Raw genomic sequence first — 25,462 nt, 5'->3', positions numbered from 1 at the left:
TAAATGCATGTGGTGGGGGTGGGGGAAAGAAAGAGGTTGGATACCTCAGTGATGTGCAGAAATGAGAAAGGAAAGGAAGTGTTGTTCTGATGCTAACTCTCAAAGTCTTTCAAGGTACTGTCAGACTCTTTAGGTGCTTTGGATGGACCATCCTACTCTCCTCAATTATTCCTACTCTGTTTTCTTGTGGTCCTTTTCTCTTCCTTCCCACCAACACTCTTTATTTTTCTTCCCCTTACATATTTTTTTGGTAATTAAATATAACAAAGGCTTCATGTTTTGTGGTCCAACTTGAAGTAAAGTTTGCTTCCTGGTCTAGGCCCAGTTAGAGCATATGAGGAGGTCAAAAAACACTAGAGACAGTTTTGGTTTTCTTGTTGAACAATCTTATAAATATTTATTCACTTTCTAGTGTTTATACAAAATGTTCAGTAGGATATTCATGTTCATATCCGTTGTAATCATAATACAATCGCTCTCCTTTAGATATGTCTCTGTTAGCTACCAGAAGAACTCTAGCTTCTCCGTTGATGTTGAACCTCACACACTTCAGGTTCTGCTTCTTCCTCCCTTCTCTGCACAGTTCACAAAAATGAGGATCATCAAGTCAGTTCTGGTTTTGTTACTTAAGGGACTATATAAGAAAGGACTATATAAGAAAGGGAAGAGAAAACTCACGGTGTGTGATTGTTGATGCCGCTAATGAAGCGAGCAATGTTACTGCGTTTGTCAGGACAAATAACTAGACATTGCAAAGGATCAGAGGCATGGAGTAGTGTCATCATGCTGTCTCCATCATAGTCATCTTCTCTGTTACTCAAATAATCAACATCTCCAACATACTCCGTGATTATGGTTAAGTCTTTTATACACCTGTCCGCCTCTACTGTGAACCTGTTTCAAGTTTAAAACCATCTAATTCAAATATCATTCTACATTGTTAAAAATACATATCTCTAAAGAGTGAAAAAGAGAAGCTTATAAGGAGGTTAAAGTACCCTTCATAGGGATCAAAGACGACCATAAGTGGCGGGCATTCACCGCGGTCCATCATGTTCTTGCACAAGGCTAAGGTCTCTGCGTCTTGTTTACTTAAAACCTGTTTGACATTGAATACAAAAATCATCCTTTTAGTGATGGAGACTATTAACCAAATCTATCAAATGTGATTGAAGAACAAGAGCGAACTCAATACCTGCATGCCTCCTTTCTCAAGGACAGCCTTGTTGTCAGATCTTGGAGCCTTGCCAGATACATAAGTGAGCTCGTTTCTGAACTCGGTGTTGGACGCTCTCAACGCAGTGGCCAGAGACGCCATCTGCTCGAGCCTCCGTTGAGGATCAACGGTGGGAATGTACGGAAGAAGCTTCCTCTTCTTCTTAGACATCACCAAGCTTGTCCGTTTCCGTTTCTTCCCAATGCTGCTATCTACAAACACACACCACTCTCTGGATTGAGATTACATAATTACACAAGATCACGAAAAGGTGTAAACTTTTTTACCTGGAGAAGTCGAGTCCGGACCCCGCTTAATCCGGAAGAAGTCGATTAGTTTGGTCTGAACAAGAGGGAAAGCTGCAATTTTTATTTTTTACAATTACATCAGCTAAACGACGTCGTGTAACGGAACAAAGATTTGGGGTTTTGGGGGTAAAGCTTACATTTGGGGATCTGGTGTTGAGAACAGGAAGGGCAGAACCAAGAGCCTTTGGGAACTGAGACGAGGATTGGCCTTAGACAGAAGAGATGGAACCCTTTATCGCATTTGTCACAGAGAAGGAGCTTCGCCGGTTGTTTCCCGGAGCTGCATTCTTCGCATACCGTGTCCAGCTCCGAATCGGAATCGTCTGCTGCTAGGGATCTCGGGAGATCGGATCTAGGGTTTGTAGCTTGGGTTCTTCTTCGCAGCGAAACCACCATCGTCGAACTTTTACGATTAACAGAAAGAGAGATAGAGATAGAGAGAGAGTGAGAGATTGAGATCTAGCAGCTGAGGTAAATAAACTAGTAGAGTTCGCGCTCTGGATTTGCGGGGGAAAATTTTGACCGGGTTTAATTTGGCGCCACTGTTTACGGTTTATGATTTAGATTCCGGGTTTTATTAACCGGTTTTGATAACTAGGACGAACCAAAACTTTAACCAAAAATTGACAATATGATAATTTATCTGGTTTAATATAACCAGCCGTATAAAGAAGACGAGATAACATTAAACATACGCTTAGCCGGATGTTTTGGTTGAACCGGGCCGGATTTTAGACTGTCAAGTTCCAATTACAATAAACCGTCTATAGGTTTTTTCTTTTTTTTTTTAATTAGTTTAATCGCAGAGTCGTCGTGCTTTCTATGCTCGTCGGCGAAGCTTCACACGATCTGTTTCAGTCGCCATCGTTCACGGTTTCCTTCCCGAGTTCTGTGAGCTTAATTATCGAATTGTACTCAGGTATGTTATAGATTCTTGTTTCATACGCTCGATTGCAATCTCACCTCCTTCAATTCATCTTCAAGTGCCTGAAGTTTAATTTTGTCAATTGGGTTTTTTTGAACCATTAAATAGTTTGTGGTTCAAACGATGAGAATGCTGATGTATTAGGGTTAGGCTGTGAAAATAATTATCAATCTCAGAGAGAAAACGATCGTCTGGAGTTTCGTTTTTCTCCTGCTAATTAGATCTCCGATCAATTTAAACCCCGAGTCGATTCGTTGCGCAGAGAACTTCACAATTGAAGAGGCGTCCTGATCCCAAGACGACGGTGTCTCGATCGAGATCATGGAAAGTCGTGGGCAAAACGTTCAGTACGAGATACGTAATCATGCCTCATTGCCCTTTGTTCCTAGATACCCTCCTCTTCCTCAGGTACAAGATTCATCCTTTACTTACTAATCCTCTGTGCTCTGCTCTGCTGTTTTTTACATCTTACATTTTTGCTTTGATCTGATGATGGAGTTCAGGCTGATGGAACGGGTTCCAAAGGAGGGCTTCGGTCTCTTGTCTCTATAAGAGGTTAGTTGATTCTCAATTTCTTCTACCTGCTTTGATTTACTACTCTTGGATGGAGCTTTATCATCTTCTCTAGCTTTGTTAAGTGATTACTTCAGTGTATATATGTATACTGTTAAAACTTTTATTGGCACTATAGCTGACATGCTTTCATGATTGTTTTCTCAAACTTGCGTATCAAAATACTGTGATATGTAGTAGATTACATAGGTGAATTTCAATGGCCAGGAGTTGTTATGATTATTTGTTGTCTTTTTAGCAAAGTCCATGCACAAACCCTTAGATCTTGTGAGTTTGAATGTTTTGTTTGATGAGTTCGTGGTGTTCATTCCGTGTACATCTCTTTGAAATAGCATTTTATAGCCCATTGTTTGACACATGCATCTTCTTGATCGCTATCCTTTTTTATGGTTATTAAGGTGTTAGTCAGCTCAAGGAAAAGTGGAGTGGATATTGGAATCCGAGGAAAAATAATAAACCTGTTTCATTATTTATTTCACCGAGAGGAGAATTTGTGGCTGTCACTTCGGGGAATCACGTTACAATCTTGCGGAAGGATGATGATTACAGGAAACCTTGTGGCACTTTTACAGGTTATCTTCCTTTGCTTCACAAATGCGTTTGCTTACTTTTCCCTTTCAAGTCTGGTTTGTGGATTCAGATTTTTGTGGAATCTTAGACTGTTCCAGTCTCTCATTCTGCTCATTTTTCCAAATGAAGCTCTCCTCACTATGCCATTTTTCTTTCTTTCTTTCTGTTTTTCTTAATCACGATCCTTTCAGAACTCTAACTATGATCTTATGACTTCTGTTCTCTGTAACAGCCAGCATATCAGGATCATTTACTTCTGGAATATGGTCCGAAAATCATGATGTTCTTGGTCTTGTGGATGATAGCGAGACCCTCTTTTTCATCAAAGCTAACGGTGAAGAAATAAGTCAAGTCACAAAAAGAAATTTAAAGGTTTCTTCATCAGTATTAGGACTCATGGAGGATGACGATGGTTCGCAAACATCATGCTTGTACGTTCCTTTTTATCCCCTTATGTAAATATGTTATTTGATTTAGGCTTTAGAAGCACTGGGATCCTAATGTGCCATTCAGCACCACTATATGCTTGTCTTCTTAAGCGCTATGGGTGAATGAAATTGTGACTGTTGGTTCCCTATGACATTTTCCCTACAGGTGCTCATTCAGTGTACTTACATCAGATGGACTTATTCATCATGTCGAGATCAGTAGGGAGCCAAGTGCTTCGGTCTTCTCCAAACATGCTTCAAATAGCGGCCCAGCTTTGAGAAAGCAGTTCCCCAACCATGTTTTCTGCTTTGATTACCTTCCGGATCTTTCTTTTCTTCTCATTGTTGGCAGTGCTGCAGGCGTAACATCAACAGGGAGTTCTGGTAGGTCTTTTCCAACTTATTATTTGAAGAAGTATCGAATTATTAGTACTTATCCGTAAGACTTGTGTAAAAAAGACCTTGAAAGCTACATGTGTCCTCGAAATTAACCAATTCAAAAAGCTAATGCTTGTGTTAATTTATATATGGAGACTATTCATACTTTATCAGTTCTTGTGATTGTTGAAATATTTTTTGTGGGCGTAGATGTTGGATTTACGACCCTGCGAGGATTAATTTGTTATCTATGGAACTGTCAGGTTCTTCGTGTATTTCACTTTGGCGCAAGTGTCAGAATTCAGGACTCGAGCTGTTGTCCACCTCAAAATTTGAAGGCGTGTATAGTGACGGAAAAGAGTCTCAGGTGGCATATCCAAAGGTTTTGATTTCACCTCAAGGGTCACATGTTGCGAGTCTTGATAGCAATGGGCGCCTGCATCTGTTCGAGTTGGACAAAGAAAGATTGATACTTTCGAGTCGTCCCTCTGAAGACAGTTCTACTTCACTAGAGCGTTTAAGCAATGTTGTAGACTTTACATGGTGGTCTGATCATGCCCTTGCAATTTTGAAAAGGAGCGGTAACATTAGTATATTTGACATCCGTAGATGTGTTATAGTTAAAGAGGATGGCACCAGTTATTCTATGCCTGTGGTGGAAAGAGTTAGGAGATCTGAAGGACACATTTTTCTTTTAGAAAGTTCAACGCAGGAAGCAAAATCAGCTCTGGGCAAGGTTGACAGGGACCCAGGTGAATTGCATCATAGTAGTGATCGTGGTATGTTATGGAGGCTAATATCGTTTACTGAGAAGACGATTCCTGAGATGTATAAAATCTTAGTTGAGAACTGCCAGTATCAGGAGGCCTTGGATTTTGCGGATAGTCATGGCTTGGACAGAGATGAAGTTTTCAAGTCAAGATGGTTGTACTCAGAAAAAGGGCCAAGTGATGTTAGCATGATTCTATCAAAGATAAAAGACAAAGCTTTTGTGCTCTCCGAATGCTTAGATAGAATTGGTCCAACAGAGGATTCAATGAAGGCCTTACTTGGGCATGGACTTCATCTTACTAACCACTATGCATTTTCTGAATCTGAAGATCAAGAATCCAAACAACTTTGGGAATTTCGAATGACTAGGCTTCGTCTATTACAGTTTAGTGAAAGACTCGACACATATTTGGGGATAAGCATGGGAAGGTATGTGTCTATACACTTGCTATCTCCTTTTCCTTTCTGTAGATAGCCAAACTGGTATGCCATATAGTAATCTAGGTCTTCCATATCCAGGATCTTTTTTGTTCTATGGTTATGAATGAGGGTCGTTTACTCTGTAACATCGATTCTAGAGTTTTAGTGTTTTCTGGATTCAATTGCATCTCGAAAAATTTGCTGGCCTCTTTGCCATTATATGTATACCAAGTTTACCAACTCAGGAAGTTTTCTTCTGGTATCTCCAGGCTTGCATATGGATACTGCATTTTAGAATTTCTACTTCTTTTTAATATTGTCGTTAAACTACACTATCCAGTTACGTCTGAAAATGGTTAATGACATTGTCTTTTATAGATATTCAGTGCAGGACTACAGAAAATTCCGGAGCAGTCCTATATATCAGGCTGCAATAGCACTGGCTGAGAGCGGGAGGATAGGGGCCTTAAATCTGCTCTTTAAGAGGCATCCTTATTCACTTGCTTCTTTCACGCTGAAAATTTTGGCAGCCATTCCCGAAACAGTTCCGGTTGAAACGTATGCACATCTTCTTCCGGGGAAATCTCCTCCGACCAGTATGGCAGTGAGGGAAGAAGACTGGGTTGAATGTGACAAGATGGTTAGATTCATTACTAAATTGCCCGAGAGTGAAAAAAATGATTCTCTTATTCAAACCGAGCCAATTGTCAGGAGGTGCTTGGGGTATAAGTGGCCATCATTAGAAGAACTCACTTCATGGTACAAGAACAGAGCAAGAGATATTGATTCTTCCACTGGGCTGCTAGACAACTGCATCTGCTTGATTGATATTGCATGTCGAAAAGGCATATCTGAGTTGGAACAGTTCCGTGAGGACCTATCATACTTGCACCAGATAATTTATTCTGACGAATTTGGGGGCGAAATCTGCTTCAGCTTGAGTCTTGTTGGGTGGGAGAAATTACCTGATTATGAGAAATTTAAGATAATGCTTGAAGGGGTTAAAGCAGAAACTGTGGTTAGTAGATTGCACGACAAGGCAATTCCGTTTATGCAGAAAAGGTATTTGGGGACAGCCAACCATAATGAGGAGTCCTTTCTCGTTAAATGGCTGAAGGAGATTGCAGCAAAAAGTGATATGGATTTGTGCTCCAAAGTTATAGAGGAAGGGTGTACGGATTTGTATACTGTTTGTTTTTTTAAGGATGAGGTTGAAGTTGTTGATTGTGCTCTGCAATGTGTGTATATGTGCAAAGTTACGGATAAGTGGAATGTCATGGCAACAATGCTCTCGAAGCTACCAAAGATACATGGTTAGTTGTCCAGATCCATTGTAGTCTCTACTCTACATAATTAAATAATAGGCTGTTCATACTCATTGCTAAACAAAACTTACTCCCATAAAAATTGCAGATATTCATGGTGGTGAAGACATTCAGAAAAGGCTGAAACTGGCAGAAGGACATATAGAAGCAGGGAGGCTCTTGGAACTCTATCAGGTTCCAAAATGCCTCTGCATCTTTATGTTAGCAAAAATATGTTTAGTGACGTACACTTAGAAATGGATTTCTTACTTGAATATTTTGAGAAAGTTATATTAATGTCTCTTTTTGTTCCACAGGTCCCAAAACCAATTAATTATTTCCTTGAGGTTCATTTGGACGAAAAAGGTGTTAAGCAGATCATTCGACTCATGCTTTCGAAATTTGTTCGTCGTCAACCTGGAAGATCTGATAATGACTGGGCGTGCATGTGGCGCGATCTACGACAGTTGCAAGAGAAAGCCTTTCCTTTCCTTGATCTTGAGTTCATGCTGACGGAGTTCTGTAGAGGACTTCTGAAGGCTGGGAAGTTTTCTCTAGCTAGAAATTACCTCAAAGGTACGGGCTCAGTTGCTCTGCCATTAGAGAAGGCAGAGAGTCTTGTTATTAATGCGGCAAAGGAATACTTCTTCTCTGCTCCGAGCCTTGCTTCTGAAGAAGTAAGTGGTGTTTCTTTGTTAAGGGTGTTTCTTCGTTCTTGTATAAAGCTTTTGTTTTGTCCCCATATATATGCAACTTGTCATCCTGTTAAATGTTTTTGCTTAAATATTTTTTCATTCGCAAATTTGCAAATTATTTCAGATATGGAGAGCAAGGGAGTGCTTGAATATATTTTCTAGTAGCCGGACTGTTAAAGCCGAGGCCGATGTCATTGATGCAGTTACTGTTAGGCTTCCAGATCTTGGGGTTACTCTCTTACCAGTTCAGTTCAAACAAGTTAACGACCCAATGGAGATTATTAAGATGGCAATCACAGGGCATCCCGGGGCTTATCTACATGTTGAGGAACTTATTGAGGTTGCTAAACTTCTTGGGTTGAACTCTTCAGAAAATATATCGTCTGTTGAAGAAGCTATTGCTAGAGAAGCTGCAGTTGCAGGCGATCTGCAGCTGGCTTTTGATCTATGCCTTGTTCTAACCAAAAAGGGGCATGGTCCTATTTGGGATTTAGGTGCTGCAATAGCAAGAGGTCCAGCACTTGAGCACATGGACGTAAGTTCTCGAAAGCAGTTGCTTGGCTTTGCTTTGGGTCACTGTGATGATGAATCGATCAGTGAGTTATTGCACGCATGGAAGGATCTTGACCTGCAAGGCCAATGCGAGACTCTAGGAATATTATCAGAGTCAGATTCTCCACAGTTTCACAAGATGGACGGTGTTTCTTGTCTGAAAGATAACCCTCAGATGCTTGATGGCCTAAGTTTTGATCAACAGCTAGATTTGGATAGAGTCAAAGCCACACTCTCTGTTGTTGCTAAGGACTTCCCGGTAGATAACAGTGTGGACTTGGAATCTCTTTTAAAGGAAAATGGGAAGCTTCTCTCATTTGCTGCTTCGCATCTACCTTGGTTGCTTAAGCTGGGTAGAAATAGGCAATTGGATAAAAATATAGTGCTTGATTCAGTTCCTGGAAAGCAGTTTGTCAGCACAAAAGCAACTGCCCTCGTTACCATTCTTTCTTGGCTGGCAAGGAATGGTTTTGCACCAAGAGATGAGCTCATAGCCATGATTACAGACTCGATCATTGAACAACCTGTAACAAAAGAGGAAGACATTATAGGATGCTCTTTTCTGTTGAATCTAGTAGATGCATCTAATGCAGTAGAAGTGATAGAAAAGCAGTTGATAATAAGAGGGAACTACCAAGAAATTCGAAGTATCATGAGTCTAGGGATGGTATATAGTTTGCTACATGACTCTGGAGTAGAGTGCACGGCTCCCAACCAGAGGAGAGAACTGCTACGAAACAACTTCGAGAGAAAGCAGATAGAAAGTCTCTCTGGTAAGTTTATATTAAAGTACCTGGTTGTTTGAGCCTTTTTGACATCTTGATGCCATTTTATGTATTAGTAATCTTGTGTGCTTCTGAATTTTTTCCTGCTTGCTCTATTTTGGTTCAGATGATGTGAGCAGGATCGACAAACTTCAATCAACTTTCTGGAAGGAATGGAAACATAAATTAGAGGAAAAAATGCACGTAGCTGATCGTTCTAGAGTGCTGGAGCGAATCATTCCCGGGGTTGATACGGAAAGGTTTTTGTCCCATGACATTGACTACATTAAGGCTGCTGTTTTCTCACTCATTGAATCTTTGAAGTCGGAGAAGAAGCTTATTTTGAAGGATGTGCTAAAATTAGCTGATACATATGGCCTGAAGCAGTCAGAGGTAGGAAATATACATATCTCGTTAAAGCTTTATCTTTTCCTTAACTGCATCTACTATATATCTGTCTTTGTCTTCCCATCAGGTGATATTAAGGTATTTAAGCTCTATCCTCTGCTCTGAGGTTTGGACAAATGAGGACATCACGGCTGAAATTTTACAAGTCAAGGAAGAAATACTTGCCTTTGCTTCGGACACTATACAGACCATAAGCACAGTCGTGTACCCAGCAGTTAGTGGTCTTAACAAACAACGCCTTGCTTACATATATAGCCTCCTTTCTGAGTGCTATTGTCGTTTGGAAGAAAGCAAGGAAGAGTCATCGTTGGTGCATCAACCGCATGGTTCTTTCGTTGGGTTATCAAATTTGTATAACATCCTCAATCAAGAATGCAGTAGAGTGTCGTTTATCACAGATTTGGATTTCAAGAATATCGTGGAATTGGGAGGTTTAAACCTTGACAGATTCAACAATGAAGTTCATGCGCATATCAACGAGATGAACTTGGAAGCTTTGGCCAAGATGGTAGAAACTCTCACTGGATTCTTCATGGAGAACTCACCCAAGGGTCTCATTTCCTGGCAAGATGTCTACATGCAATATATTATGAATTTGTTAGATACGCTGGAAAGTAGAAGAGATCTTGATTTTGGAAGTGCAGAAAGTTTCCAGGGCTTCCTCAGTCAACTCGAGCAGACCTACGACCACTCAAGAGTATACATCAGGGTCTTGGAACCTTTACAGGCTTTGGAAATCATGAAGCGGCATTTCATGTTAGTTCTACCGCCAAATGGTTCCTACGTGCACATCCCTGATAGTTCGACATGGCAAGAATGCCTTATCTTACTGATCAACTTTTGGATAAGGTTAGCCGATGAGATGCAGGAAGTAAAATCTTCTAGTCCAAGTCTTGCGGAGAATCTTATCTTAAGCCCTGACTGCATAAATAGCTGTCTTACCGTTCTGATAAGACTAGTAATGGACGACAGTCTGTCCCCAAGTCAGGCTTGGGCTGCCATACTTGCCTACCTTAGGTCTGGCTTGGTTGGTGATTACGCCACTGAGATCTTCAACTTCTACAGAGCTATGGTCTTCTCTGGTTGCGGCTTTGGGCCTATTTCTGATGTCTTCTCATATTTATCCTCTCGGTATCCAACATCTTTGGAGGATCTTCCACATCTTTATTTGAGCGTACTTGAACCTATATTGCAGGATTTGGTCTCTGGGGCTCACGAAACACAGAATCTTTACCGGTTGCTATCTTCTCTCAGTAACTTGGAAGGAAACCTGGATGAACTGAAGCGTGTTAGGATTGTAGTGTGGGAGAAACTCGTAATATTCTCTGAGAACCTGGAGTTGCCAAGTCAGGTTCGCGTCTACTCCTTAGAGCTTATGCAGTTCATCTCTGGTAAGAATATCAAGGGCTCATCGTCTGAGTTACAGTCAAATGTTATGCCATGGGATGGTTCGGCTGAGTTACTATTATCTAGGCAGAAGACTGAAGACACACTTAACCAAGCGTTGTTGACTGACCAGGGTGGTGGCTCTAGCAGACTCACAAACACTCTGGTCGCACTTAAGTCATCTCAGATCGCTGCGGCGTCCATCTCTCCAGGCTTAGAGATCTCCCCAGAGGATCTATCGAGTGTTGAAACATCCGTTTCATGCTTTTCTAAACTCTCTGCTGCTGTTACCACAGCTTCACAAGCTGAAGCTCTTCTGGCGATTTTAGAAGGATGGGAAGAGCTGTTTGAAGCTAAGAAAGCCGAACTACTATTGCCTTCTAACGAGGCAACCGACGAAGGAGATGACTGGGGAGATGATGCTTGGAATGATGGATGGGAAACACTTCAGGAGTTAGAACCCGAAGAGAAAGAGAAAAAGGAATACGTAGTCGCAGCTCATCCTTTACATTCGTGTTGGCTGGATATTTTCAAAAAACACGTTTCTTTGGGTATGCCCGTACACGTTCTACGTATTATAGATGGATCGCTTGAGAAACCCGAAGGGGTCCTGCTTGTAGAAACTGAAGCAAAAAGCCTGACTGGTATCTTGGCCGGGACCGACCCATATCTCGCACTAATGATATCTCTTTTGTTTCCCTACGAAGGGGTAAGATCGCAGTGCCTCGGTGTTGTTGAAGACAAACTGAAGCAAGAAGGCCTTCCAGAGTTATCGAGTCAGAACCATCACAACGTTCTGCTTCTGGTTATATATTCTGGGACTCTATCAACGATAATTTCGAATTCTAGCTACGGCTCTGTCTTCTCTTTCATCTGTTACCTAGTTGGAAAGCTGTCTCGGGAGTTCCAAGAGGAGCGGATAAGAGAAGCCGGCAACAAAGAGGCCAATACAAGTTCTGAGAGACGGCTTCTGTCATGTTTTGGGGAGCTCATGTTCCCGTGTTTTATCTCGGGGCTTGTGAAGGCCGATCAGCAGATATTAGCAGGGTTTTTGGTAACCAAGTTCATGCACAGCAACCCATCACTGAGTCTGATTAATATTGCAGAGGCAAGTCTGAGGAGATACTTGGAGAAGCAGCTCGAGTCTTTGGAGGATTCATTTGGTGAGACCAGAGAAGTTGAAACGCTGAAGAATACAGTGTCAAGCCTAAGGGTTAACTCAAAGGAAGTCATACGATCTGCCTTGGCATCTCTTTCTAGCTGTACAAACAGCAGATGATATGAAAAGGATGGTGTTTCTTGCGAGGTGAAAAGGGAAAACCTGATATAGGAGAGGGTAAATTTGTTTATGCGTTTTTACATTTTTTTTAATTTTCATACGGAAGAGATTGTGTTACTGTCTACTGATCAGCGGTTAGTTTGACTTGTTCTAAACCAAACCAAACATAATTATGGTCGGAACAAAATGGTACTGAGCTTGTTAAATGTCGCAATAGCTTAGTGGTTGATTTATACTGTGATTAGGTTCAATTTTCCGCAAGTGAAAAATAAACTACAACCTTACGTTAACAAATGATCTCGTATCACTGTAGACTGGTTGCCTAGTTTGACGACTTAACTCTTGTCCTACGATATGATTTTCAGACAACTCCTACGATATGATTTTCAGACAACATTTTACACGGTCTTTGGCGTGAGCGTAATGGAAGGCAGCAAGCATGGTGAAAGATCTTGGTCTTCATTATGCTATGCTTACAACAGGACATCGATATACAAATCCGGAATAGAATCTCAGCAATGCCCCACTGCAAAGGAAGATTTAAGGATGCAGTGACCATTTGATTTGAATCACGCTGATATCATTCTCCTTCAAATTTTAAGGTTTTTTTATTTTATTTTATTTTGATCTTTAACTATATGACAGATTTTAGCTTTTCTTCGTTGCATTAGTTGTAAAAAGATTTTTTAAGATATATTTAAACATTTATTCAAAAAAAAAGTTACTGAGCTTTTGCAGATTTGTTGTTTAGCTTTAGTATTTGAGTGAGGATACGAAAATCTTTTCTTTACATTAAAGCTATTTGTGGAGATGCCAAACTAACCGGTCTCGACCGAGAACCCAAAAAGTATTAAACCGGCCGGTCAAAGTCTGTTACTATCCATTATTCGAGCTTGATTTGGGGGATCTATAGATTCTCTCTCTTTAGACCTGTCAACATTTTTCTATTCCGACAGCAAGTTTCGCGTTATCCCTACAAAAAGAAATCACTTTCTTCTCCGTTTGATAAATCGGCAATAAACCCCCAACCCTCGATCCCTGCAGCTGAATCCAATTCGTTGTTTTTCTCTAAATCTCAGAGAAGACATTTCATGGTTTCACAGCGATGAGAGGAGGATCCGCACTACTTGATCTGATCGTCTTCCTCCTCGTTTCTCCATTCGCCCACAGTCTCAAGGGATCCGAACTCTCCAAATTCTCCGACAAATCCGTCTCCAATCAAATCTCCCAACCCGACCGGTTAGTCTCTCTCTGATCCGGTTTAATCGATTCGATCTGTTGACTTCAACTTTATTGAATCTAATTTTATTTTGCGAATGTCAAAATCTGATTTTGATCATGTGGGTTTGTTACTTAAGTCATTTTCCCAGTGATTCCAATCTAAAAGTTGGCATCTTGATTGTGATTTATTTGTAGTTATGTGTTGGTAGCTACGGTCGATGGAGCTATCTCATTGGTGGACAAGTCTTCTCGGAAAGTTGATTGGACTTTCGACACCAACGAGCCTATCTACTCATCCTACAAGGCTCCTCACTATCATGGTGGCGAACGTGCGCCTTTGCTCAGTGATGACTTTTACATGGATTGTGATAAAGATTGGAACCTTTACAAAACCTCTATACGAGAAGGGAACCGCACTAAAGAGGTATTAATAACAACTTTTGTTAGTCTCATATGATCTTTATTAAAGAAATCTTCTTTTTATTTCAGATAGTGGATGCTTCCGAGTTTATTGGAAGCTTGCCTTACTCGTTGACGGATAGGATTGTTTTGGGGAAGAAGGACACGTCTGTGTTTCTACTGGACGGGAGGACTGGAGAGTTGGTTACTAGGTACAGAGTGGACGATCTGTATACTACTAACTCGGTAGTTCAGAATGGTAAAGACAAGGCTATTGTTCTGTCTAAAGAAGCTCCGGTGGTGTTGGGTCAAGAGCATCTTCCGGAGATGGTTTACGTCGAGAGGAGAGATTTTAAACTCCAGTGTGTGTCGAAGTTTGGAGATGTTTTGTGGAGTGTTTCTTACGCTGAGATGGAAGCTAAACTACAGCATCATGAGAGCGTACAGCTCATTGGTGGTGGTGGTGGTGGTGGTGGTGGGTTGTCGATGGTAAACGCTACTGTGATGCGGTTCCGTGATTATAACTTTGAGAAACTGTTTCCGAGAGTTGGTTTTCTTGATGGAGCGTTGTATCTAGCGGTTCCAGATAGGAAGCAGAATCAGTTGGCTCCTGGGAATGGGAATCCTTTGGCACTTCCGAGCAACAAAGAGGCTGAGCGAGTCCTCTCCCTTCCTCTCGCCGAGACTACAATACATCAGATCACTGATGGTAATGATGGAAGCACTACAAAGAAGGGCTTCGCTAGCAAGTTGATTGTCCTGCTTATCGGCTTTTGTGTCTCTGTTCTTTCTGTCTGTGGACTTGTCTTTCGTCGTATAAGGCAAAGCAAATGGAACAAGGAACCTTCCGTGTCTGAAGTGCCTATAGTGGCACCTAAGAAGAAAAAGCCTAAGAAAAATGGGACTGTAAAGGCTGTTCAGAAGAAGACTGGGAACATATCTGGAGGGAACAAAGATCTCTCATTCGAAGAGAACGAGAAAAAGCTACGTATAAGCTTCCCTGACCTTAACAATAACGCACTGGAGGGATATAGAGTTGGCAAACTGTTTGTTTCCAACAAGGAGATTGCTAAAGGAAGCAATGGAACCGTTGTCCTTGAAGGATCCTACGAAGGCCGTCTTGTAGCGGTTAAGCGTCTAGTACAAACACATCACGATGTGGCTCAGAAGGAGATTTTGAATCTCATGGCTTCAGACAAGCATCCAAATATCGTCCGGTGGTACGCGGTTGACCAAGACGAGCATTTTATCTATATCTCGTTGGAACGGTGCGCTTGTAGCTTAAACGATCTCATACATGCTTCCTCTGGACTCCTTGAGAGTCCAACGGCTTCAGTCGTTGATAATGGAGTTGAACTGTGGAAGGGGAACGGACATCCTTCTCCTGTTTTGTTGAAGCTAATGAGGTTAGTTTAGCTTTTCTCAACACTTAAAATCAAAAAAGGTTGCAGCGTTCTGATTTTTTCTTGTATGTTTATGTCACAGGGATATAGTAGCTGGTCTAGTTCATTTGCATGATATAGGAATCATACATAGAGATCTAAAGCCTCAAAATGTGTTGATTGTTAAGAACAACTCATCTCTGTGCGCAAAGCTATCAGATATGGGTATTAGCAAACGTTTGCCAGCCGACACAAGTGCACTGACTAGAAACTCAACTGGTAAGAATCTTTGAAGCCTTTGGATGATACAATATAGTGACATAAACAGAAAATGAAATTAATTTTTCTTTATAATAATGATAGGTTCTGGAAGTTCTGGGTGGCAAGCACCTGAGCAACTCCGCAATGAGCGACAAACTAGAGCAGTTGATCTCTTCGGTTTAGGATGTGTACTCTTTTTCTGCATGACTGCAGGCAAACATCCTTATGGGGATAATTTTGAGAGGGATATAAACATTTTGAATGATAGAAAAGATCTTTTCTTGATTGAGAGTATTCCAGAAGCTGTTCATCTTCTCTCTGGTCTTCTGCATCCTAATCCAATTTTGAGGTAAAGAAATAAATCATCTTCTCTCTATGGTCTCTGTTCATCTATCTCTATCTGGGGTTAGTGTATCAAGATTTACTTTTGGTTTGTGAAAATGCAGACCGACAGCACAAGAAGTTCTGCACCATCCATTGTTCTGGAACGCTGACATGAGACTGTCTTTTCTCCGGGATGCAAGCGATAGAGTCGAACTGGAGAACCGAGAAGAAGGGTCACAGCTCTTGGCTGCACTTGAAAGCACAGCAGCGGTTACTCTGAACGGGAGGTGGGATGAGAAGTTGGATAGTATATTCCTAGACAACATCGGGCGTTACAGGCGGTACAAGTTTGACAGCATCAGGGACTTGTTGAGGGTCATAAGGAACAAGCTGAATCATTATAGAGAGCTTCCTGGTGAGTTACAGGAACTACTTGGGAGTGTACCTGAAGGGTTTGATCGGTACTTCTCAAGCAGGTTCCCAAAACTGTTGATTCAGGTTTATACTGTTTTATTTAATTACTGTAACAACGAAGAGTTCTTTTTCAAGTACTCTAAGACCTCTGTATTCTAGGTTTCTCTTTTGTCTTCTTTTGTTGACTATGTATAATAGATTTTTTTTTTTTTTTAGACTATGTATAATAGATTTAATCTGATAAAAAGAAAAACAAACATGTGTTACTATTGTATGTTGTTGTAAATGCACGCGATGTTGTTTTAGCAAGTTGGTTTTTAAATCCAGATGCATAACCAATTTCAATCTAAATGCAAAGTTGACGAGGAAAGGAGGAGTTGCTTCTTGCGCAAGCAGTCTTTTTTCTTTTTGAACACGCCCACGCCCAATCAGTTGGTTAACAGCACCCACATTGAGGGTTTTAATGGGTCTGTCAAGAATAAAATAACTTAAAAGCAGTGTTTTGAAACCCGATCCGGATCCGCGGTTGAACCGGTAAATCCGGCAACCCAAAAAAAATCCGGTTTGAGTTTTGTGAAAAACTTAATATTTAGAAACCCGCAAAAACCTACAAAAACTCAGTAGAACCCGGAATCTGATACCTGTTGAACCACTGGTTGAACCAATAAATAATTTTTACTTTTTTTTTTAATTTTTAATTATGTTTTATATTCTAAATTTCTAATTAAAAAGTTATATACTGACAAAAAAAGTTATGTTTTTCCTTTTCAGTTTTATATTTGTGATTTTTAGATTTTAATGAAGATTTTACCATGTCACTTGAAGAAAATAAAGTGAACGATGGTAGAGAGAACCAAAACTAGTTGATGTGATTTGGTGTTTATTTATTTCCGTTATTGATAATTTATAATTTTTTACTTTTGGTTTATTTTGTATTTGAAATTTAATTTATTATTCACATTAAACATTTAAATATTTATAAATTTTATGTCTTGATTTTTTTAGATGTCATAACTCTTACCTTGTTAGAAAAAATTATAAATAGTCTAAACTATTTTTTGATATTTTGTATATCAAATGAAAATAAAAATATAGAAATTAAAGTTAAGTATTTTATGAATGTTATTAAACATAAAAATATACATATCCAAACTATTATTTTATGTTTATAAAAACATTTAAAAAATATTAAACTTTAGTTTCTATATTTTTATTTAATAGCTGATATATTATTATATAATAAAATTAATTCATTTATTAACCCGCGGTTCGCCCGCGGTCGACCCAGTGACCCAACGATCCGGTAAATCGTCCGGGTCGGATTTAAAAACATTGCTTAAAAGTAATAAAAGTGTATGAGTGAGTGTCAAAATAAAAATTGAGAACCTCTTGAAACACTTGTTTTAATTTCACTGATTTATACAATTTTCTGTTTAATTTAACTATTCACCTAATTTTTTTTTATTATATTGGTAAAGATAATTATTTTTACCACTGATGGGGCTTTAAATCGCGTTATAATTTATAACTAGAAATTTCTTATTTTTAAAATCGTGCACTTTTGTTTTCTTTCTATGGAATATTTCTTTATATAATTGTTATTAATTATTTTTATGTTTAAATCTATCATTATCTACATCTTATCTAATGTAGAACAAAATCTAGAAAATATTTTTTACTAAAGAATTGAAATTTGTAATTAATTATACTGAGAAAACAAAAAATAAATAAACAGGTAAAAAGAAGGAAGGATTATTTTTTTTTTTTTAAGGAAGGATATTTTAATAAGTAAATCAGGGAGAAAACGTTCTCAGCAACAAACCATGGAGACTCTTGATTCCGGCCGCTGGTCAGACCTCCCAGTGGACATCTTGAGATCTCTGTTCGAACGTTTGAGTTTTATGGATTTCTACAAGGCTAAGATGGTATGTTCGAACTGGTACTTGTGTTCCAAGCAAACGTTAGGGCCAAAAGGTGGATCATCTCCATTGCTGTTGCTCTCTCCAGAAGAGGGTGGTTGTCGTCTCTACAACCCAGAGGAAGATAGGGTTTACGTGCCGAGAAGGGACTTTTCAGGGTGTCGATTCCTCGGAAACTCAGGTAAGTGGTTCCTTGTGGCGGATTCTCAATCCAATCTCTATATCGTAGATGTGTTTAGCGATGAGAAGATAGATCTTCCACGTCTAGAGCTGGTGTCGTGCGAGGGTTGCGTTCATAGTCTTGAGCCATTAGGAGATGGAGATTTTAACGAGGCGTTGGTTGGAAATTCTGCTGGGATTCGTAAATCTGCGGAAAAACTGAGAGGTGTAGTGTGGGTGGACGAGGAGACGAGAGACTACGTTGTCGTGTGTCGTTTCGACAGATGTGACTTTATTCGGTTTTGCAAGAAAGGGGATGATCGTTACAGTGAGATTCAGACACGGGTTGGTGTTAACGTGTTTTTTAAAGGCCAAGATGATATGGTGCTCAATGGCTATAACCTTTACGTCTTTACTCCCGCACATAGATTTGTCTGGAAAAGACGGTTTTGAGGATGTCATCGAGCAACCCATGTTTACATGGTATAAGCCATTTCCAAGTGCAGAAGAAGAGGAACGAATGAGAGCATTTAAGGTCATCTCAGAAAGCTATAACATTGCTGTTGTTACAAGATCAGGAGCGGTTTTGTTGGTCCATAACTACACTTACGAGTCTACTACTACCTTTGAAAAGCATAGGATGTTCGGCGTGTACAAGAGGCAACTTAAAGATCTGGACCCCGAGACCTACAAGCCCTGTCTTGTTGAGGTGGATTCTCTAGGGGATGAGGCACTGTTTCTAGATTTGGGTATCACCGTGCCTGCTGACGCCACATTTGGTATCGAGCCAAACTCCATCTATTTCACCCGTGATGACCGCTTCCGTCTCATACCACTTTCATTCCTCGACATTTGTGTCTACAACCTTGCAACAAAGAGCATCAAACGCTTTCCCACCCTCTCCTCCAAGTTTAAACTAAAGGACGCTCAGTGGTTTATCCCCTCTTGATTTGTTTCTTTCTGATGCATTATGGTGTTGTTGGGTCATTTGTTTTGTTAGCCTTTTTTTATTTCTTCTGATAATATAGATAATCTATGACATTGTCAGTGCTTAATCATGGAGTTTGCCCAGCAATTCACTGTGATTTTAATTTACCATTATGGAAATCACCTACATTTAGTCTTTGATAAGATATTTTGTATTCAGTTAATTAGCATACCTCCGTAATCATATTTCACGTAAATTGTTTGGTTAATCATACCAGACATATTATATATATCAAAATAATTGGTTTTCTCACTTCAATATACATACTAGTATTAAGTAGCAATAAAAAAATATATTCTACTTCAAAGTAAAATTAATCTAGAGAACTATATATGCAACTAGTATTGATTTCATTTTCACAAAAGTGTAAAGAATATACCAGTTCTAGAAATGTGGAATGGTTTATACGTATGCTGATGCTTGAAGTAAAGTTCTTAAAAGTATGCCCATAGTTTGTTAGAATATCCTTTTTGGATGACGATGATGATATTAGTTGTTAGTGTTAAGTTTTGTATGAAGGTAAATGTGTAAGTCATATGATTTGGTGGTAATCCGAACCTAACTAACTATCGGGGCAAAATTATACTCCCTCCGTTTTTATTTATTGTAACTAGTTTAAAGAAATTTTTTTTGTTTCAAAATGTAATTAGTTTCCAAATATCTAGATAACTTTTATATTTATTGGGTATAGTGTAACCAATCAAATAATATCAAAATTTTTATAATTGGTTGAACTAATTAATTAAATATTATTTTTTTAAAATATCAAACTTTTTTAATATTAGTGTTTTTAGTCTAAACTACTTACATTGTGAAACGGATTATTTTTTTTAATGAATTGTATATGATAAAAAAAATTATGGGCTCAAAAATTTGGGAAACCCTTTTATCATTAAATTTTATTATTTTTTAGGATGGATCCCGAGCAGATGCACTGTTTGCTTTCTTTCCTGGGCCAGCCCTGCTAACTATCTCTTAGGGCTATATATATAATGGTTTGATAAATTCAATACCCACTTTTTACTTTTAAATATTACACATCAGTTTTTTTTCCACATAATCATTCATTAAAAATTAACTAAATCATGGTAAATTTTTTTTTTGTTTCATATCCAAATCAAATAGAATTAATAACTTTTGATATAAAACAAAATGAAAAATTAAATTTATTTACTATATAAATATGAGTTATAAACCATTAGGATGAAAAACAAATACAAAAAATTACTCCTTCGGTTCTCGAAAGTAAGATTTTTTAGAGTATGTATGTTTATTAAGAATTTAATAAATATTTATAATTTAATTTAATTTTTATTTTATTATACAATTTCCAATAAATTTTCACCAATGAAATTTAATCAATTCAAATATTCTAAATTAATGTTTTTCAAAAGTATAAAAAGTACATTAACAATATAGAAAATCTAAAAAAATTTAAAAAATTTTATTTTCGGAAACAGAATAAACTGATGGAGTATCAATAACTGTTACCAAACTGGCACATGTCTTGTCTCTCTCCTCTTTCCATGTTTTCAAAATTTAATCCATATTAGATTTAACAATTAATTCAACATCTCGTTTGTGTCTATTTAACAGTTGAATATTGTTTTCAACAGACTCCACTGTAACAATCTAAAAAGAGTTAATTAATATGATAGCCAAAATTGGATGGTCATTCACTTAATTTTACTTCACTTGATGGATATATCTTCTAATTTTCCCCAAAAAATTGTTACGAAAGTTACTTTGGAATATTTTGAACAACTATAGTTGGATGAGAATATCGATTGAAAACAATTCTTATGGGAAAAGAAACCGACGACACATAAAAACTTCGATGGGACAAATCAGGTAGCAACTGAAGTCAAAGATGCACCCACCCACTAAAGTCAGTGCCTTTCACCTTTGTGGGGTTACTGTCGACACTTTCAAGGGACTCCAAATTTTTCCCTATTTTATATTAAAATAAAATATTTCTACCGTTTCATTTTAGTTGTCATTATAGGTTTATGCACACGGATTAAGAAAACATATGATTTTGTATGTTTCCAAAACAAAAATACAATCACTTATACACCTAACCATATTTCAACCAACAGAAAAATAAAGTGGATAATCTTTTTAATAAATTTTGCATTGAAACTCTAAAACGATGTTTATTTTGAAAGAAATTTTTTTCCCTACAACGACAATTAAATCGAAACGGAGGGAGAAAAACACATTTTGGAATTGTGTACGATCTCTTTTTTTTGGGCTAAGAATTGTGTACGATCTCTTCTTCCCTATTATGGTGGATACTAAATAATAAAAAACGAAATAAATTATATTATTACATGCAATGCAAGGTTTGGTAATCAGACCAAACAACCATATCTCCAGCTTTGTCTGTTTTACTCCGATACGCGTGTACTTTCCTCATATTAAGTTTACGACACTTTGAAATCACACCTATGTTCTTTCTGTACTGTCATAAAAAAATACAAACCCTAATTTGTACTTCCATGCAGTACACTTTTCTTCCTCCTCCTCCTCTCTCTCTCTCTTCATTCAATTTCATTCTTCTATAAATCTCTTTACCAATTCAACGTTCGTTAAAATGCGATTCTCTCTTCTTCTTCTTGGATCTTACGTGAAAATCCGTCTCTTGGAATCCTCTTCCTCTCCCGGATCTTGAAATTCACCTACCGTGTGCCACAAGCAAACCAATCGATTTGTAGTTTTCTTGACTTTCAGAATGGAAAACGAGAGGAGTGTCGAGAGAGAACACAACCAATGTTACGAAGACGACGAGTCTACAGATTCGAGGAAACCACCTCCGTGGAGGAAACAGATCACGGTTCGTTCCATCGTCGCGAGTGTATTCATCGGAATCGTGTACAGTGTCATCTGTCTGAAGCTAAACCTAACGACAGGACTCGTACCGAATCTCAATATCTCATCAGCTCTTCTGGCCTTCGTCTTCCTCAAATCATGGACCAAGATCCTCCAGAAAGCAGGAATCGTCACCACTCCTTTCACACGCCAAGAAAACACCATCGCTCAGACTTGTGCTGTTGCTTGTTACAGCATCGCTCTTGCAGGTTCTTTTCATTACCATAAAAAAAACAACAACGTTTAATTATTATTATATATACAAAATATTAGACTAAGTTTGGTTATGTAGGTGGATTTGCGTCGTACTTGTTGGGTTTAAATAGAAGAACATACGAGCTAACAGGAGTGAACACACAAGGAAACAATCCTCGTGGTATCAAGGAACCTGGCGTTGGATGGATGACGTCATTCCTATTTGTTACTAGCTTCATTGGACTAGTTGTATTGGTACCTCTTCGAAAGGTAATTAGTGACTTTCTTAGGAGTTATGTTGATACTATAGCGTGGGTGCTGATTATGAAATGGTGTTAAAAAACAGGTGATGATCATAGACTATAAGCTCACTTATCCTAGTGGGACAGCAACTGCTGTTCTTATCAATGGGTTTCACACTAGCAAAGGAGACAAGACAGCCAAGTATGTGTTATATATGTTCTTGAATCCTTTTCTCCACTTTAAATTATTGGATATTTATTGATGATTCTTGTTTTTTCTTCTTATAGGAAACAGATTCGTGGTTTTATAAAATCGTTTTGCTTGAGTTTCTTTTGGGCATTCTTTGGATGGTTCTACTCAGGTGGAGACTCATGTGGCTTTTCTCAGTTCCCTACTTTTGGATTACAAGCTTGGAAAAAATCGTGAGTTTTGCTCTGTTTGCTCTGTTTTTGTAGCCTTATCATCAAGTTTTGATTAAAACGTTTTATTTCTTTGTGGGGGATACAGTTTTTTCTTCGACTTTAGTATGACATACGTTGGAGCTGGGATGATCTGTTCACATTTGGTGAATCTATCGTTACTCTTTGGTGCAATCCTCTCGTGGGGAATAATGTGGCCACTGATAGCAAACCTCAAAGGAGAATGGTTCCCCGCTACTTTGCCAGAGAGCAGCATGAAGAGCTTAAATGGTTACAAGGTTTTTATATGCATTGCGTTGATCTTAGGAGATGGGCTTTATAACTTCCTCAAGATACTCATTTTCACCGCAAGAAACTTTCACTCTAGACTCTCCAAAACCAACACCATCAACACATGTAAGTTATCAAGATACTGTTTGATGCAATCTTTTAAAACCAGACTGGAAGTAAATTGGATAATTATTTGGATCACGGTTTAATATGGTTCAACCAGATCAAATCTAGTTCACAAATTTTGCATATATATTAGTCTCTAATATATAAATTTAAAAGTAATAATAGTAAGTATGATTCATAATTAGAACATGAATAAATAACAAATATAAAACATCAAAATTACCAACTACTTTTTTTTGTTCATCCAAATTTTTAATAGTTATAATGGTTTTTATCCGGTTCAATAACTTTAATACCCAATTTAACTACGTTTCTGGTCCAACCTGGTCTAGCCATTGGTCGGTCCGGTTTGATGTGAAGATATATAATAACCCATTGTTTTTCAGTGGCAGAAGTTCCAGGAGAAGGCACAAAGGAATCTGAAAGGTTGAAACGAGAGAACGAAGTGTTTGTTCGTGAGAGCATTCCGTTATGGATGGCTTGTGTGGGATACTTATTCTTCTCACTCGTCTCCATCGTTGCGATCCCTCTAATGTTCCCTCAGCTCAAATGGTACTTCGTCCTCGTAGCTTACCTCCTCGCGCCGTCTCTCAGCTTCTGTAACGCATACGGAGCCGGTTTAACCGACATGAACATGGCTTACAACTACGGTAAAGCGGCTCTCTTCGTGATGGCAGCATTGGCTGGCGAAAAAGATGGTGTGGTGGCGGGAATGGTCGCTTGTGGACTCATCAAATCGATAGTCTCCGTCTCTGCCGACTTGATGCACGATTTCAAAACGGGACATCTAACTTTAACCTCGCCGCGCTCAATGCTTGTGGCGCAAGCCATCGGGACAGCGATAGGCTGCGTGGTTGCGCCGCTCACTTTCTTCCTGTTCTACAAAGCGTTTGATGTTGGGAACCCTGACGGTGAGTACAAGGCTCCTTACGCTATCATCTACAGAAACATGGCTATTATTGGCGTTCAAGGTCTCTCTGCTCTCCCTCATAATTGTCTCGAGCTTTGCTACGGGTTCTTTGCGTTTGCGGTTGCTGCTAACCTGGCGAGAGATTTTTTGCCGGAGAAGGTAGGGAAGTGGATACCACTTCCTATGGCAATGGCTGTACCGTTCTTGGTTGGTGGCTCGTTTGCAATCGATATGTGTATTGGGAGCTTTGTGGTGTTTATTTGGCAGAAAGTGAACCGCAAGAAGGCAGAGTTTATGGTTCCAGCAGTTGCTTCAGGTTTGATATGTGGAGATGGTCTTTGGATTCTGCCTTCTTCTCTGTTGGCTCTGGCTAAGATTCGACCACCTATATGTATGAACTTCACACCAGCTCACTAGTCTCTAAGGAGAGACTTATCCAGACAGAACCCAAACTCATTGCTGAAGAAATGTATAATAGCTGCGGTTAGGTTAGGAGTAGTCAGTTAAAGAGTGGGTTTTAAGTAAACCACATATACATGTCTTACGTCCTATTGATTTTGAATAAGAATGAAAAGAAAAAGTTTGGTTATCTTTGAAGATGGGCCTAGCACAAGGTCCAAAATCAGTCCCAGCTTATATTAGAAAGCTGATTTTATTAGATGATAATATTACATCACTATTCGTTAAAAGGGGAGGAGAACAGGACAGAAACGCGACCACAAATCTACTACCACAAATCGATTAGCACAATAGGCTTGGACGACCTTAATCTCCTCAATCTCTATGATTTTGACTTTCTAATATATGTTTAAATCAAACAAATAATATTCTTAGAGCATCATTAGTGGTAAAATTCTTCTCTTTATTATTATTATTTTGTACACAATTTAGTTATTTAATTAGTTTTAAATATTTAAATAAAAACAATCTATATCGTAACGCCATGTGTCATTACGGTCTCTTTTACAAAGGTTGAGAGTTTCTTCCCAGTCATATATCTCTCTTACTCTTTTTTCTTTATGCTTTTTTTCTTTCTTACTTTTTCATCTTCTAATATTTTTTAATTTGTCAAAAACGCTGTAAGGGACTTACGATGCGATGCGAGTACCCTTAGGATATAATTAGTGATAAAATACCAAATATAGTTTATCATTGTTATGAAATAACTTATAATTTATAGTATCGAGAAATTTAAATAAGAGTAGAATTTAATACCCGTAGGAAGCAAATAACACTAATATGAGGGAGAGAGTTTATTATAAGGAAGAAGAAGAAGATGTAATGGTTCTTTGATTATAAACTCTTGTTCTTGTTTATGGTGTACAAAAGAGTGAGATGAGTGATGGTATTTATAGTGAACAACAATACATAAAATAACAAAGAT

The 25,462-nt window shown here is 38.6% G+C and overlaps 4 protein-coding genes and 1 pseudogene across 5 annotated transcripts; 4 read left to right on the top strand and 1 right to left on the bottom strand.

Annotated features, from left to right (window-relative positions):
• Window positions 1-372: 372 nt before the first annotated feature.
• LOC106305738 (histone-lysine N-methyltransferase ATXR6) lies at window positions 373-1,952 on the bottom strand. Its single transcript, XM_013742100.1, has 6 exons — window positions 1,662-1,952; window positions 1,504-1,575; window positions 1,196-1,428; window positions 999-1,099; window positions 679-894; window positions 373-575 (listed from the first exon to the last, which is right to left on the bottom strand). The coding sequence occupies exons 1-6, from the start codon at window positions 1,918-1,920 to the stop codon at window positions 416-418; spliced, it is 1,041 nt and encodes a 346-aa protein (XP_013597554.1). The 5' UTR covers window positions 1,921-1,952; the 3' UTR covers window positions 373-415.
• Window positions 1,953-2,340: 388 nt separating this feature from the next.
• LOC106305737 (MAG2-interacting protein 2) lies at window positions 2,341-12,230 on the top strand. Of its 2 annotated transcripts, XM_013742097.1 has the most exons (13): window positions 2,341-2,443; window positions 2,712-2,857; window positions 2,953-3,004; window positions 3,421-3,594; window positions 3,825-4,023; window positions 4,187-4,404; window positions 4,662-5,598; window positions 5,968-6,902; window positions 7,003-7,088; window positions 7,211-7,570; window positions 7,713-8,913; window positions 9,032-9,297; window positions 9,380-11,977. In XM_013742097.1, the coding sequence occupies exons 2-13, from the start codon at window positions 2,771-2,773 to the stop codon at window positions 11,975-11,977; spliced, it is 7,113 nt and encodes a 2,370-aa protein (XP_013597551.1). In that variant the 5' UTR covers window positions 2,341-2,443; window positions 2,712-2,770. The 2 variants fall into 2 exon arrangements, with proteins under 2 accessions (XP_013597551.1, XP_013597552.1); XM_013742098.1 differs by lacking the exon at window positions 2,341-2,443 and having other exon boundaries at window positions 2,771-2,857; window positions 9,380-12,230.
• A 665-nt stretch (window positions 12,231-12,895) lies between these two features.
• Window positions 12,896-16,264, top strand: LOC106306624 (serine/threonine-protein kinase/endoribonuclease IRE1b). Its single transcript, XM_013743302.1, has 6 exons — window positions 12,896-13,216; window positions 13,394-13,622; window positions 13,688-15,003; window positions 15,083-15,258; window positions 15,343-15,589; window positions 15,687-16,264. The coding sequence occupies exons 1-6, from the start codon at window positions 13,083-13,085 to the stop codon at window positions 16,135-16,137; spliced, it is 2,553 nt and encodes an 850-aa protein (XP_013598756.1). The 5' UTR covers window positions 12,896-13,082; the 3' UTR covers window positions 16,138-16,264.
• Window positions 16,265-17,801: 1,537 nt separating this feature from the next.
• On the top strand, window positions 17,802-19,052 carry LOC106305221 (annotated as a pseudogene).
• A 2,450-nt stretch (window positions 19,053-21,502) lies between these two features.
• Window positions 21,503-24,857, top strand: LOC106302061 (metal-nicotianamine transporter YSL2). The gene is made up of 6 exons (XM_013738573.1): window positions 21,503-22,124; window positions 22,208-22,380; window positions 22,457-22,554; window positions 22,641-22,775; window positions 22,861-23,168; window positions 23,555-24,857. Exons 1-6 carry the CDS (start codon window positions 21,779-21,781, stop codon window positions 24,493-24,495), a joined length of 2,001 nt encoding a protein of 666 aa, XP_013594027.1. The 5' UTR covers window positions 21,503-21,778; the 3' UTR covers window positions 24,496-24,857.
• Window positions 24,858-25,462: the final 605 nt, after the last annotated feature.

The sequence above is a fragment of the Brassica oleracea genome, chromosome C7 (genome assembly GCF_000695525.1).
Source record: "Brassica oleracea var. oleracea cultivar TO1000 chromosome C7, BOL, whole genome shotgun sequence".
In the NCBI taxonomy this organism is placed as follows: Eukaryota; Viridiplantae; Streptophyta; class Magnoliopsida; order Brassicales; family Brassicaceae; genus Brassica; species Brassica oleracea.
This window is presented reverse-complemented; position numbering and strand designations above follow the sequence as displayed.

Excerpts from the sequence above, each read along its gene's own strand:
- LOC106302061 (XM_013738573.1), top strand. The coding sequence starts at position 21,779 with ATGGAAAACGAGAGGAGTGTCGAGAGAGAACACAACCAATGTTACGAA. Across the intron at positions 22,125-22,207 it reads TTACAGCATCGCTCTTGCAG|GTGGATTTGCGTCGTACTTG; the intron begins GTTCTTTTCATT and ends TTGGTTATGTAG. Across the intron at positions 23,169-23,554 it reads AACCAACACCATCAACACAT|TGGCAGAAGTTCCAGGAGAA; the intron begins GTAAGTTATCAA and ends ATTGTTTTTCAG.
- LOC106306624 (XM_013743302.1), top strand. The coding sequence starts at position 13,083 with ATGAGAGGAGGATCCGCACTACTTGATCTGATCGTCTTCCTCCTCGTT. Across the intron at positions 15,004-15,082 it reads GTTTTGTTGAAGCTAATGAG|GGATATAGTAGCTGGTCTAG; the intron begins GTTAGTTTAGCT and ends TTTATGTCACAG. Across the intron at positions 15,590-15,686 it reads CATCCTAATCCAATTTTGAG|ACCGACAGCACAAGAAGTTC; the intron begins GTAAAGAAATAA and ends GTGAAAATGCAG.
- LOC106305737 (XM_013742098.1), top strand. The coding sequence starts at position 2,771 with ATGGAAAGTCGTGGGCAAAACGTTCAGTACGAGATACGTAATCATGCC. Across the intron at positions 4,405-4,661 it reads AACATCAACAGGGAGTTCTG|GTTCTTCGTGTATTTCACTT; the intron begins GTAGGTCTTTTC and ends TGGAACTGTCAG. Across the intron at positions 8,914-9,031 it reads GCAGATAGAAAGTCTCTCTG|ATGATGTGAGCAGGATCGAC; the intron begins GTAAGTTTATAT and ends ATTTTGGTTCAG.
- LOC106305738 (XM_013742100.1), bottom strand. The coding sequence starts at position 1,920 with ATGGTGGTTTCGCTGCGAAGAAGAACCCAAGCTACAAACCCTAGATCC. Across the intron at positions 1,576-1,661 it reads TCAACACCAGATCCCCAAAT|CTTTCCCTCTTGTTCAGACC; the intron begins GTAAGCTTTACC and ends TAAAAATTGCAG. Across the intron at positions 1,429-1,503 it reads TCCGGACTCGACTTCTCCAG|ATAGCAGCATTGGGAAGAAA; the intron begins GTAAAAAAGTTT and ends GTGTGTTTGTAG.